The sequence below is a fragment of the Elephas maximus genome, chromosome 13 (assembly GCF_024166365.1).
Source record: "Elephas maximus indicus isolate mEleMax1 chromosome 13, mEleMax1 primary haplotype, whole genome shotgun sequence".
In the NCBI taxonomy this organism is placed as follows: Eukaryota; Metazoa; Chordata; class Mammalia; order Proboscidea; family Elephantidae; genus Elephas; species Elephas maximus.
Window position 1 is genome coordinate 95,264,234 of NC_064831.1, and position 14,163 is coordinate 95,278,396.

Genomic DNA, 14,163 nt, shown 5'->3' on the forward strand with positions numbered 1-14,163 from the left:
TTATCACCCCTCTTATTCAGCATTGTGTTGGAGGTCGTAGCCAGAGCAATTAGGCTAGGTAAAGAAATAAAGTACATCCAGATTGGCAAGGATGAAGTATAAGTATCTCTATTTGCATATGACATGATCTTATACACAGAAAACCCTAAGGAATCCTCCAGAAAACTACTGAAACTAATAGAAGAGTTCAGCAGAGTCTCAGGATACAAGATAAACATACAAAAATCAGTTGGATTCCTCTACACCAACAAAAAGAACATCAAAGAGGAAATCACCAAATCAATGCCATTTACAATAGACCCCAAGAAGATAAAATACTTAGGAATAAATTTTACCAGAGATGTAAAAGACTTATACAAAGAAAACTACGGTACACTTCTGCAAGAAACCAGAAGAGACTTACGTAAGTGGAAAAACATACCTTGTTCGTGGATAGGAAGACTTAACATTATAAAACTGTCTATTCTACCAAGAGTGTTCTATACATTTAATGCAATTCCAATCCAAATCCCAAAGACATTCTTTAATGAGATGGAGAAACAAATCACCAACTTCACATGGAAGGGAAAGAGGCCCCGGATAAATAAGGTGTTACTGAAGAAGAAGAACAAAGTGGGAGGCCTCACTCTACCTGATTTTAGAACCTATTATACCACCACAGAAGTCCAAACAGCCTGGTACTCGTAAAACAACAGATACATGGAGCAATGGAACGGAATTGAGAATCCAGACATAAATCCATTCACATATGAACAGTTAATATTTGACAAAGGCCCCAAAACAGTTAAATGGGGAAAAGACAGTCTTTTTAACAAATGGTGCTGGCATAACTGGATATCCATCTGCGAAAAAATCAAACAAGACCCATACCTCACTCCATGTACAAAAACTAACTCAAAATGGATCAAAGACCTAAATATAAAATCTAAAACGATAAAGATCATGGAAAAAAAAATAGGGACATTAGGAGCCCTACTACATGGCATAAACATTATATAAAACATTATTAAGAAAGCAGAAGAAAAACTAGATAACTTAGAGCTCCTAAAAATCAAAAACCTATGCTCATCCAAAGACTTCACACCAAAAGAGTAAAAAGACTGCCTACAGACTGGGAAAAAGTTTTTAGCTATGACATTTCTGATCTGCAAAATCTACATTATACTGCAAAAACTCAACTACAAAATGAAAAACAACCCAATTAAAAAATGGGCAAAAGATATGAGTAGACACTTCACTAAAGAAGACATTCAGGTAGCTAACAGATACATGAGGAAATGTTCACGGTCATTAGCCATTAGAGAAATGCAGATCAAAACTACAATGAGATTTCATCTCACTCCAACAAGGCTGGCATTAATCCAAAAACACAAAATAATAAATGTTGGAGAGGCTATGGAGAGAGTGGAACACTTCTACACTGCTGGTGAGAATGTCAAATGGTACAACCACTGTGGAAATTGATTTGGCACTTCCTTAAGAAGCTAGAAATAGAACTACCGTACAATCCAGCAATTCCACTCCTTGGAATATATCCTAGAGAAATAAAAGCCTTTACACAAACAGATACATGCACACCCATGTTTACTGCAGATGGAAGCAACCAAGGTGCCCATCAGCGGATGAATGGATAAATAAATTATGGTATATTCACACAATGGAATACTACACATCGATAAAGAACAGTAAGGAATCTGTGAAACATTTCATGACATGGAGGAACCTGGAAGGCATTATGCTGAATAAAATTAGTCAGTTGCAAAAGGATCAATGTAAGATCACGATTATAAGAAGTTGAGAAATAGTTTAAACTGAGAAGGAAACATTCTTTTGTGGTTACAAGAGGGGGGAGGGAGGAAGTGTAGGAGAGAGGCATTCACTAATTAGATAGTAGATAAGAACTACTTTGAGTGAAGGAAAGACAGCACACAGTGCAGGGGAGGTCAGCATAATTGGACCAAACCAAAAGCAAAGAAGTTTCCTGAATAAACTGAATGCTTCGAAGGCCAGCGTAGCAGGGGTGGGGGTCTGGGGACCATGGTTTCAGTGGACATCTAAGTCAATTGGCATAATAAAATCTACTAAGAAAACATTCTGCATCCCACTTTGAAGAGTGGCATCTGGGGTCTTAAATGCTAGCAAACAGCCATCTAAGATGCATCAATTGGTCTGAACCCACCTGGATCAAAGGAGAACGAAGAACACCAAAGACACAAGGCGATTATGAGCCCAAGAGACAGAAAGGTCCACATGAACCAGCAACTACATCATCCAGAGACCAGAAGAACTAGATGGTGCCCGGCTACAACTGATGACTGCCCCGATAGGGAACACCCTGAGGGAGCAGGAGAACAATGGGATGCAGACCCCAAATTCTCATGAGGCCAGACTTAATGGTCTGACTGAGGCTGGAAGGACCCTGGTGGTCATGGACCCCAGACCTTCTGTTGGCCCAGGACAGGAACCATTCCCAAAGCCAACTCTTCAGACATGGATTGGACTAGACAATGGGTTGGAGAGGGATCCTGGTGAGGAGCAAACTTGTTGGATCAGGTGGACACTTGAGACTATGTTGGCATCTCCCGCGTGGAGGAGAGATGAGAGGGTGGAGGGGGTCAGAAGCTGGCGGAATGGACACGAAAACAGAGAGTGGAGGGAGAGAGTGGGCTGTCTCATTAGGGGGAGAGTAACTGGAAGTGTGTAGCAAGGTGTGTATGGGTTTTTGTGTGAGAGACTGACTTGATTTGTAAACTTTCACTTAAAGCACAATAAAAATTATATATATATATAAAAAGATTACGGCCTAGAAAAGCCTGTGGACCAGCTCTACTCTGTAACACATGGGGTCCCCATAAGTGAGAATCAACTTGACAGCAATAGGTTGGTTTTTGGTGGGGTGGGGCCTGACCCCAATGCTGGTCCATGGGCCACACTCCAAATAGCAAAAGTCTAAAACACCAAGATGGCCAATGCTGCCCAGTCCTCGCTTGGCATGTTTTATAAACCTCCGCGGCCCTACCTGCAGGCCACAGCTATATACAGGACTGGTGCAGACAGTGCTGGAAAAGGGAAGGCAGCCTGAGACTCACATGGGTGCCCTTTGGGACCGTGGGTGAGGTTTTCCCAGGAATCTTGTGTCCTGTTTAAGGTCAGGTCTTCGGATCCTGGTACATGTCTGCTGCCCCTGGGGGAGTGGGGGGTTCCTTTCTGGGAAGCAGGTTGTGGCTTTCCACACCTACTGGGCCATTTCCCTCTTCACCCCATTCTGCTTTCCACACTTCCATGTGGCCAGCAGCTCTGTTTGGCGGAATTTCAGAGTTCCCATTCTAGGATAGTTCCCCATGTGCAGGCAACTTGGGTTTACAGGCGTGGAGAACCTGCTCTCTCACATGCACCCTTGCATGTAGAGCCCGCAGACCTCTCTGTCCTCCAGGGAGCACTCCGGGCCTGTTTCTATAGGGCCTTTGGAGCCTTGGAGCCAGGAACTGACAGCTTTTCCCCTCGGTGAAGTTAACTTACAAATGAATGACTGAAAGAATAAAACAAAAAAGTTCTGCAATGATTAACCAGCCTATGTGAGCTCTTCCAGTGTCTTGAACAAGACAGAGCATTTGCTTCAAGGACATGCTCTATTTTGAGAGAGAAGCTACGTATTCTTCCATCCGACGCCTCTTCTCTGAAGAACAGAACCCCTCCTGGGTCCTCCAACATGCCCATCCATTAACAGCCCTTTCTAGCAGCCACTACAACCCACCCATTCATTCATTCATTCATTCACCCACTGATTCATTCCCTGGGCCCTCCAAACCCAAGGCCTGCCATTTCCACTCAAATTAGCATCTGGTTAAAGGGAAGCGAGAAACAGCAAAACGTACTGCTCACGCCTCCTCCAATCTCTAAAGATACTCTCTCTTGGCAAGCACCTTGTCAGAGATATGATTTGTCACAACAAGGCGAAGCGTGTCCCTCGCTCTGTGCAGCCCGCTTCAGTCCCTGCAGTACCACCTCCATCGTGGATGTGACTCCAGGCTCCACAACGAGAGGAGCCATCGCTCTGGCCTGCAGCCCAGACCTCACCCCCAGCCCACCTGCCCTGCAGCACTCCTGACACTGGCTAGACAGCACCTCCTCACATCCTGGAGCCCACAGGGAATGCAGATCATCACGAAGGGGAAGTCAGCTCACACTTAAAAATCTTTCAAAGGAACAAAACCAAATCAAAAAACCAAACCCACTGCCATCAAGTCTGTTCTGACTCAGCAACCCTACAGAACAGAGTAGAACTGCCCTGTAGAGTTTCCAAGGAGCAACTGGTGGATTCAAACTGCCAACCTTCTGGTTAGCAGCCGTCATACTTAACCATTACACCACCAGGGTTTCCTAAAAGGAAACCTTTTTGTTAAAAGGAACAAAAGGCCTCAAGATCCAGTTGCCAGAAATCTAGCAATAAGTTAATATGATTTATAGTTCAAATACATGCTCTTACTACATATATTTTTTCAAAGTCATGAGCTCCTCTTGGAAAAAATAATTAAAATTATTTAAGAGTATGAAAGCCATTCACACTCATTTATCCAACAGAACTGGCCTAACAGAAGCCCCTTTATGGAAGTCCAATATCACACCTCTGTTATCTCCATACATACAGTGGGGTTTTTTGGGGGGAAGGCAGCTTTTTCGTGTGCTTATTATAATATTAGAATACATGCTTATTTTGCTTATACTAAAAAGGCAGCATGTTGTGCTGTTGTTAGCTGTCATCAAGTCGGCCCCGACACACTGCACTCCCATGCACAACAGGATCAAACGGTTGTAATCAGGGTTTTCACTGGCTGATGTTTGGAAGCAGATCACGAGGCCTTTCTTCCCAGTCCATCTCAGTCTGAAGCCCTGCTGAAACCTGTTCAGCATCATAGCGACACGCAGGCCACTCCTCACAGACTGGGTGGTGGTTGAACATTGGCTGGGAATTGAATCTGGGTCTCCCATATGGACAGAATTCTACCACTGATAACTGATAGCTATACTTTAATCCACTGGCTTTGCGAGCATGCATTTCTTCTCCAAGACTTTGTCTCCAAGACTTCAAATAATTCTTTTCAAAATAGTTACTTATAGCTAAGTGTCCATCATGCCGAGGCCCCTTGGGCTTTCAGAGAAGTGTCGTAGAATACAATGGCCACTGTACGATGGGCTCAGCCCCTGCCCCTCGCCATGGGGGCATCCCACCACTGGCCACAGCAAAGTGCCCCCTGGCACCCTCATACCCTTGATTGTGTCCTGCTGGGATGAAAAAAGCACCTGGGGGAGGACAGGGGAAAGATGCACTGGACACCCCCCACCACCAGCAGATCCAAGGGAGAGGCTGGAAATAGAACTCATGTGGGAGGCACTGGGTGCCAAGCTGCACCCCCAAAGAGACTTCTCCAGTATTTACTAATTAATCTGCTGGAGGAGCTGAAGGGCAGAGAGATAACCAATAGAATGGGAGAACATATTTGGGAAGCATACATCTGATAAGGCTTTGATATTCAGAATGTATAAACAGCTCAACATCAAAAAGACAAACAATCCAATTAAAAAAAAATGGGCAAAGTACTTGAATAGACATTTCTCCAAAAAAGATAAACACATGGCCAACAAGCACATGAAAAGACGCTCAACATCACTCATCAGATGAAGACACAAATCAAAACCCCAATGCGATACCACCTCACCTCCACTAGGAAGCTAATCACCAGAAAAACAGAACACAACAGATGTTGTTGAGGATGTGGAGATACAGGAACACTTGTCCGTTACCGGTGGGAACGTAAAATGGCACAGCCACTGTGGAAAACAGTGGGCAGTTCCTCAAAGTTAAACAGAATTAACTTATGGCTCAGCAATTCCACTCCCAGGTTTATACACAAGAGACCTGAAAGTAGGGATGCAAACAAGTATTTGAACACCAATGCTCACAGCAGCACCATTCACAATAAGCAAAAGGTGGCAACAACCCAAGTGTCCATCAACAGACGAAAGGATAAACAAAATGTAGACTATCCATACAACGGAGGATTACTCAGCCATAAAGAGAAATGAAGTTCTGACATGTGCTACTACACGGATGAACCTGGAAACGATCACACTGACTAAGTCAGACACCAAAGGACAAGTATGCTATGATCTCATTTCTATGAAATGTCCAGAATAAGCAAATGCATAGAGATAGACGTTCACTAGTGACTGCCAGGAGCTGAGTGGGGGGAGAAGCGGGGAGTTATTGCTGAAGGGTTACTGGGTTTCTGTTTGGGGGAATGAAAAACTTTTGGAAATGGACAGTGGTCAAGGTGGCACAACATGGTGAATATAATTAATGTCACTGAATCCTGCCTTTAAGAATGGGTAAACGTTTCGTTATATAGAGTTTACCGCAATAAAATTAAACACAAAAACAAAGGATGATCAGGATGCTCTGAGTGCTCAGAGCCCTCCGCCATCTTGTCCCGGCATGGCCTCTGCTTCAGCACCTCTGTGGCTACACTAGGTCAGCCACAGAGGTCCTCACAGACAGCCACAGAGTCCTACCTGCTCTTGGGGCCACTTTGGCCTCTCCTCTGGGGTCCTGGTCTTGGTCTTGAAGCCTCTCTGGGGGTCTCCAGGGTGCTTGGCTTCCACAGGGAGGTTCAGCGACTTGGGCCGGCCCTCATGTCTGCTGGGACCGTGGCTGGCCTCACCAGGTGGGCAGGCCTCTGTGGAGTCCCCGGGCCCCACCTCGGGCCCCCGCACATGCATGTGCTCGGGGCTGGCCTCACCAGCACTGGTGATGCTGGTCATGCTCAAGCTCATCTTGATCTCGGCCACAATCTGGTCGATGTCTTCCTCCTGGTCCTCCAGGTCCCCATCCCCCCGCCTTAGGCGGTAGGGGGAGGCCCCAGCTGCGTTGCCATTGGCCTCTGCCAGGTAGTAGTCCTGGTACTCCTCTTCACCGGGACAGTAGTGGACGCCTTCCTCCTGGTCGTGGGTCTCCAGCGTGGAGGCCTCATGCTCCAGGATAGGGAGGTGGCTGTCCTGGTAGTCCTGGCTGCCTTCAGCCCCGGGGCCAAGGGGATGCTGGCCAGCTGAGTCTGTCCACTCCTCCACCGCCTCCTGGCACTCATCAGTCTCCAGGTGGGGGGTGCCATGGGCCAGGTACTCCTCCCCATTGCAGTCCATGCCTTCCAGGTAGCTGTCATCCTCTGGGCAGTAGCGGATGTAGTAGGTGATGCCTTCTTCCTCCTCTGGAAGGCCCTCGTCATAGTCCTCCTCCTCTGAGGTGTTGTTGACATAGTCGGAGCTTGAGTCCCCATCGGGGCTGTGGTCGGCACACTCTTGCTCCGCAGGCGGTGGGCTCTCGGGCCGCAGGGTGGCCAGCTCCAGGCCCGTGGGCATGTATTCCTCCAGGGGCAGCTCCACCTCCTCACTCTCAGGCTCCGGGCCCTGGGGGCCCGTGGGGTCCAGCCGTGCCCTGTGGTCCAGCATGCTGCTCACGGTGCTCTGGTGCCTCCGGCTGGCCATGGCGGCTGCTCACACGGCCGTCATCCTCCACGGGCAGCCTGCAGGAGGAACACGTGAAAGAGCAAAGTCAGACACCACTGAACAACCACCCGACCAAGTGCCACACCAAGCGTCCCCACCCAGGCTGCAGGACTAGGGCATGTGGGCTTCCCACCAGGCCTGTCTCAGACCAACGTGGACACTCGGCTGTCAAAACCCTTTACCCTTCTCACTGCTTCCCACCCTGTCAAAGGGGGGGGGGGCGGGGGGGGGTAGCTCAAAGAGCCAGAGGGGAAGGGGCAGAGGTGGGCCCAACCAGTAGCCCAGAAGCCTGACTTCTCCTACCCCATCACTCACTGGTAATTCATGGCCACTTCCTTAAAATGATCCTGCAGTGTGGGTAGCACAGATGATCGATACAAATGGCCATAAAAAATAATTACTTTCAAAAACACAAGAAGCTATAATTCAGAAGACATAAAGGCAGGTAACATAAAAAAAAGACAGATCTCTGTGTCTCCACCAGGGCCTCCCACGACTCCCTGTTACACAGGCCACCCTGCCCTCCTCCTAACTCCAGTCAACAGCAGTGGTCACTAAAGGACCAGGAGTGGCCAGCAACTGTCCAGGCTGAGCAACTGCACTGGAGCTAAACTAATTCCCTGCCACAGAGAAAGCTTGATGAGACAAGGCCAGGAAAAGGGAGCAGAGGGGTGCACGGCCAGGGTGGAGGGCAGCTGCAGCTCGCAGAAGGCATATCCCGGCCCCACAGGCCCTGCACAGACCATGGGGCACGTCCCACTGCCCCAGCCTGAGCACAGCACCCACCAACAAGGCACATCACACAATAGGATTCCCCCCAACACCTGTACAGGTCCCTCGGGGAGCGGTGGGCTGTCAGAGAGAAGATACAGGATGAGGGTAGTCTGAGGCAAGCTGGCAGCAGTAGGGTTGGCCATGAAGGACTTGACTGTTAAGATGGAAGGAGGGAGGCACCTCTGTTTTCTAGGTAGGCACAGAGATGGGCAGTCCTCAGTCAAGCTTCTTGGCTCAAGGGAAATTGTCTGACAATCCTGGAGCCCAGGAAATAAGTGCTCCCTCCAAATCACCCTGCATCTGTATGCTGCACCCCAACCCCAGCTCCATGGGCTCCAGGCTTCCCGTCCCAGCCCCATGGCAGAGGACAAACATTTTCCCTTCAAACCAGCAAATCTAGCTACCATCTAGAATCCTTTATTCTTTACATTTAAGTATTGGACCCACCTGAAAAATATACACATATGAAGAGGAACCAGCTTAGAATTACCTGGAAGCCTTAAAAAATCCTAACGCTCGGGTCATACCCCAGACCAACGGAACTGCAAGTTCTGGGGTGGGAGCCAGGCACCAGCTACACGTAGACGCCCCAGGTGATTCTAATATGCGGCCAAGTTTGGAAGCCACTGCTTTCCCAGGTACCAGCTACATGTAGATGCCCCAGGTGATTCTAATATGCGGCCAAGTTTGGAAGCCACTGCTTTCCCAGGTACCAGCTACATGTAGATGCCCCAGGTGATTCTAATATGCGGCCAAGTTTGGGAACCACTGCTTTCCCAGGTACCCCAACACTCCTGGCTGAATATTCTTCTTCACATGCACCAGAGTACCTAGCCCGCTGGTCTCAGCTCTGGAAATCCTGTGGCCCGGGAAGCCACTCCAGCTCGGGCAAACCAAGACACTAGTCCCCCTCCACGTCATACGCTAAGTTCTTACATAGACTTAGGTCTGTTTCTGGATTTTCTAGTCTAGACCATTTCTCTCTGTCCAGTAACGGTACCATGCCATTTTAATGACTATGACTTTAGAGTGTACTCAGATACTTGAGAAGACAAGTTCTCCCTCATTATTCTTATTTTTAGATTTTTCCCAGCTACTTTTACATGTTTATTATTCCAAGTAAACTTAGGAATTACTGGGTCAAGTTTCCCCCAATATTGCACTGAGATTTTGATGAGGATACCCTGAAATTACAGAGCATCTTCGGGAAAATTTTCATAGTTACAATATCAGGTCTTTTTTTCACCAAGAAATACCTCCCCACATATTCAAGTGTTAAATGTCTCTTAACAGCTTTGTAGTTTTCTTCATAGCTATATTGTTGTTGTTAGCTGCCACGGGATCAGCCCCCAACACATGGCAACCCCACGCACAACAGAACGAAACGATTCCTGGTCCTACACCATCCCCACGATCAGCTGCAGATCAAAGCACTGTGATTCATAGGGTTTTCATCAGCTGATTTTCAGAAGTATATTGCCAGGCCTTTCTTCCTAGCCTGTCTTAGTCCAGAAGCTTCAGCAAAGCCTCTTCAGCATCATAGCAACATGCAAACCTCCACTGACAGGCGCATAATGGTCGCACATCAAGTGCACTGGCTGGGAATCGAAGCCAAGTTTTAGTCATAGATTTTCTGTGTGTGCGGCTGTTGTGAGTAGATTTTCTTTTCCATTATATATTTACTTGGCATTGCTGGTACTGTATAGAAAAAAAACTATACCGATCTTGTAAAAGTCCACCTTACCAAATTATTTTTACATTCTAATTGGTTTTAGTTCATAATTTTGTTTTTCTAGGTAAACCACCCACCCTCAAACAATCACCATTTTGCTTCTCCTCTGCAGCACTTTGTCACCTTGCCCAGCTGCCCTGCCCTGAACTTCCCCTGCAGTTAAATGACAGTGCTGTTAACAGCATCCTTGACATATCCCTAATTTTAGTGAAAACGGATTTACTTTTCACCAGGGCCAGGCCTAGGTTGAGGTGAGTGAAGTGCTTGCCTTGGGCGCAAAATACGAGGAAGCGCCAAAAAAAATCAGTCAAGACAGATGATATTTTAATGCAATATTAAAAAACCCGCACGTCTGCCAGTTTGTCATAATGTGGGGGCTTGTGTGTTGCTGTGATGTTTGAAGCTATGCCACTGGTATTCAAATACCAGCAGGTTCACCCATGGCCGACAGGTTTCAGCTGAGCTTCCAGACTAAGACAGACTAGGAACAAGGACCCGGCAGTCTACTTCTGAAAAGAGTTAGCCAGTGAAAACCTCATTTCACCAACATAAATGGTGACTATATGCATGGACCTCGCAGATAGGATACACAGGAATCAAATCGTCTGGAAAGAGACGATGGAAAAGCTCAGTATCATCAGTCAGAACAAGGCCAGGGGTCTACTACAGATCAGACCATCAATTACTCACATGCAAGTTCAAGTTGAAACTGAAGAAAATTAGAACAAGTCCATGAGAGCTAAAGTACGACCTTGAGTATATCTTACCTGAATTTAGAGACCATCTCAAGAGTAGATTTGACACACTGAACACTGTCTTAGTCATCTAGTGCTGCCATAACAAATACTGCAAGTGGATGGCTTTAACAAAGAGAAATTTATTTTCTCACAGTCTAGTAGACAAATTCAGGGCATTGGCTCCAGGGGAAGGCTTTCTTGCTCTATCGGCTCTGGAGGAATGTCCTTGTCCTCAATCTTCCCCTGGTCGCGAAGCCTCTCAGGCACAGGGACCCCAGGTCCAAAGGACACACTCTGCTCCCAGTGCTGCTTTCTTGGTGGTATAGGGTCCCCAACTCTCTGCTTGCTTCCCTTTCCTTTGATCTCTTGAGACATAAAAGGCGGTGCAGGCCACACCCCAGGGAAACGCCCTTTACCTTGGATCAGGGAGGTGACCTCAGTAATCCTTTTAACCACAGGCAGAGATTATGATTTATAACACATAGGAAAATCACAAAATGGAGGACAACTACACATGGCCTAACCAAGCTGACACATATTTTAGAGGGACACAATTCAATCCATTACAAACACTAATGACTGAAGATCAGATGAGTTGTGGAATGACATCAAGGACATCATACATGAAGAAAGCAAGAGGTCATTAAAAAGACAGGAGAGAAAGAAAAGACCTAAATGGATGTCAGAAGAGACTCTGAAACTTGCTCTTAAATGTCGAGTAGCTAAAGGAAAAGGAAGAAATGATGGAGGAAAACAGCTGAACAGAAGATTTCAAAGGGCAGCTTGAGAAACAATGTAAAGTATTATAATGACGCGTGCAAAGAGCTGGAGATAGAAAACTGAAAGGGAAGAGCATGCTCAGCATCTCTCAAGCTGAAAGAACTGAAGAAAAAATTGAAGCTTCAAGTTGCAATACTAAAGGATTCTACAGGTAAAATATTAAATGACACAGGAAGAATCACAAGAAGATGGAAGGAATACAGAGTCACTATACCAAAAAGAATTAGTCAACATTCAATCATTTCGGGAGGTAACATATGATCAGTAACCGATGGTACTGAAGGAAGAAGTCCAAGCTGCACTGAAGGCATTGGCGAAAAACAAGTCACCGGGAATTGGCGGAAAGCCAATTGAGCTGTTTCAACAAACAGATGCGGCGCTGGAGGTGCTCGCTCATCTATGCCAAGAAATTTGGAAGACAGCTACCGGCCAACTGACTGGAACAGATCCATATTTATGCCTATTTCCAAGAAAGGTGATCCAACTGAATGCGGAAATTATCCAACAATATCATTAATATCACATGCAAGCAAAATTTTGCTGAAGATTATTCAAAAACGGCTGCAGCAGTATATCAACAAAGAACTGCCAGAAGTTCAGGCCAGATTCAGAAGAGGATTTGGAACCAGGGATATCATTGCTGATGTCAGATGGATCCTGGCTGAAAGCAGAGAATACCAGAAGGATGTTTATCTGTTATTGACTACACCAAGGCACTCGACTATGTGGATCATAACAAATTATGGATAACATTGCAGAGAATGGGAATTCCAGAATACTTAATTGTGCTCATGAGGAAACTTTACATAGACCAAGAGGCAGTTGTTTGGACAGAACAAGAGGATACTGACTGGTTTAAAGTCAGGAAAGGTGTGCATCAGGATTGTATTCTTTCACCATACCTATTGAATCTGTATACTGAGCAAACAATCCAAGAAGCTGTACTATATGAAAAAGAATGGGGCATCAGGATTGGAGGAAGACTCGTTAACAACCTGCGTTATGCAGATGATACAACCTCGCTTGCTGAAGGTGAAGAGGACTTGAAGCGCTTACTGATGAAGATCAAAGACCACAGCCTTCAGTACGGATTACACCCCAGCATAAAGAAAACAAAAATCCTCACACCTGGACCAATGAGCAACATCATGATAAATGGAGAAAAGATTGAAGTTGTCAAGGATTTCATTTTACTTGGATCCACAATCAACAGCCATGGATGCAGCAGTCAAGAAATCAAAAGACGCATTGCATTGGGCAAATCTGCTGCAAAGCACCTCTTCAAAGTTTTGAAGAGCAAAGATGTCGCCCTGAAGACTAAGGTGCGCCTGACCCAAGGCATGGTATTTTCAATCGCATCACATGCATGTGAAAGCTGGACAATGAATAAGGAAGAACGAAGAAGAACTGACGCCTTTGAATTGTGGTGTTGGCGAAGGATATTGAACATACAGTGGACTGCTATAAGAATGAACAAATCTGTCTTGGAAGAAGTACAGCCAGAATGCTCCTTAGAAGCAAGGATGGCGAGACTACATCTCATGTACTTTGCACGTGTTGTCAGGAGGGATGAGTCCCTGGAGCAGGACATCATGCCTGCTAAAGTATAGGGTCAGCGCAAAAGAATACCCTTGACAAGACGGATTGACACAGTGGCTGCAATGGGCTCAAGCATAGCAATAATTGTGAAGATGGCACAGCACTGGGCTGTGACAGTTAAGATTGTGTCAACTTGGCTGGGCCTTGATTCTCAGTGTATTGGCAGTCCTATAATGTTGTGATCACTTCCCTGTTGAAATCTGATATGTGATCACCCCCGTGATGGAATCTGCTGAGTGGTACCGGTGGGGGTGGGGCCCGGGGCAGCTAACCGTCCTCTCAGTCTTCATCTCTCTGCCTTCTGCCACCTACTTCCTTCCTGCTCGCCTTGAAAAGGTGGTTGGCTTGTTCTGGATCCAGCAGCTGTCTCTCGTCTGATCTCTGGTTCTTGGGACTTGAGCTAGCAGCTTACCTGTCCATCTTGGGATTCACTGATCTTCATGCCCTGCGAGCCAGAGTCCTGCTCCCCAACCTGCCTGTCTTGGGTTCGCCAGCCCCTGCAGCTAAATGACTCAGGAGAAACCTTGCGGTCTTGCCTGCCGACCTTGGGGATTCCTCGACCGTCACAACCTGTGAGCAGGATCCCTGCTCTCCAACCTGCTCATCTTGGGTTCACCAGCTTCTGCGGCTCTGTGAATTGGAAAAGGACTCCATCCTGATCCAAGGCACTTGGGACGTTCCAACCCCTACAATCATGTGATCTGCTTCCTTAATATAAATCTCTCTATATTGTTTTTTATATATATATATTTATATGCATTACTGGTTTTGCTTCTCTAGAGAACCCAGCCTAAGACATGGGCAGTGTTTAGTTCTGTTGTGCATGCGGTCACTATGGGTCATAACTGACTCTACGGCACCTAACAACATTTTTAAAAAACAAAATTAATGCGAAAATCCATGATGAACAAAACAGTAAAATTTTTAAAACAGACAGAATTGGCGTTACTGATTTTTCTTTTTGCCTAGGGTTCCACTGTG

At 46.4% G+C, this 14,163-nt stretch overlaps 1 protein-coding gene across 10 annotated transcripts in view; it reads right to left on the reverse strand.

The window, feature by feature from the left end:
- The window catches only part of APBA2 (amyloid beta precursor protein binding family A member 2), a 336,162-nt gene that overhangs the window by 105,110 nt on the left and 216,889 nt on the right, over window positions 1-14,163 (reverse strand). For all 10 annotated transcript variants that reach the window (XR_007519919.1, XM_049906021.1, XM_049906020.1 and 7 more), the window contains one exon: window positions 6,571-7,577. Coding sequence is in view for 9 of the 10 variants with exons in the window: in XM_049906021.1 (XP_049761978.1) it covers window positions 6,571-7,539 (969 nt within the window). In the remaining variant the exon portion in view is untranslated. The remainder of the gene's footprint in view (window positions 1-6,570; window positions 7,578-14,163) is intronic.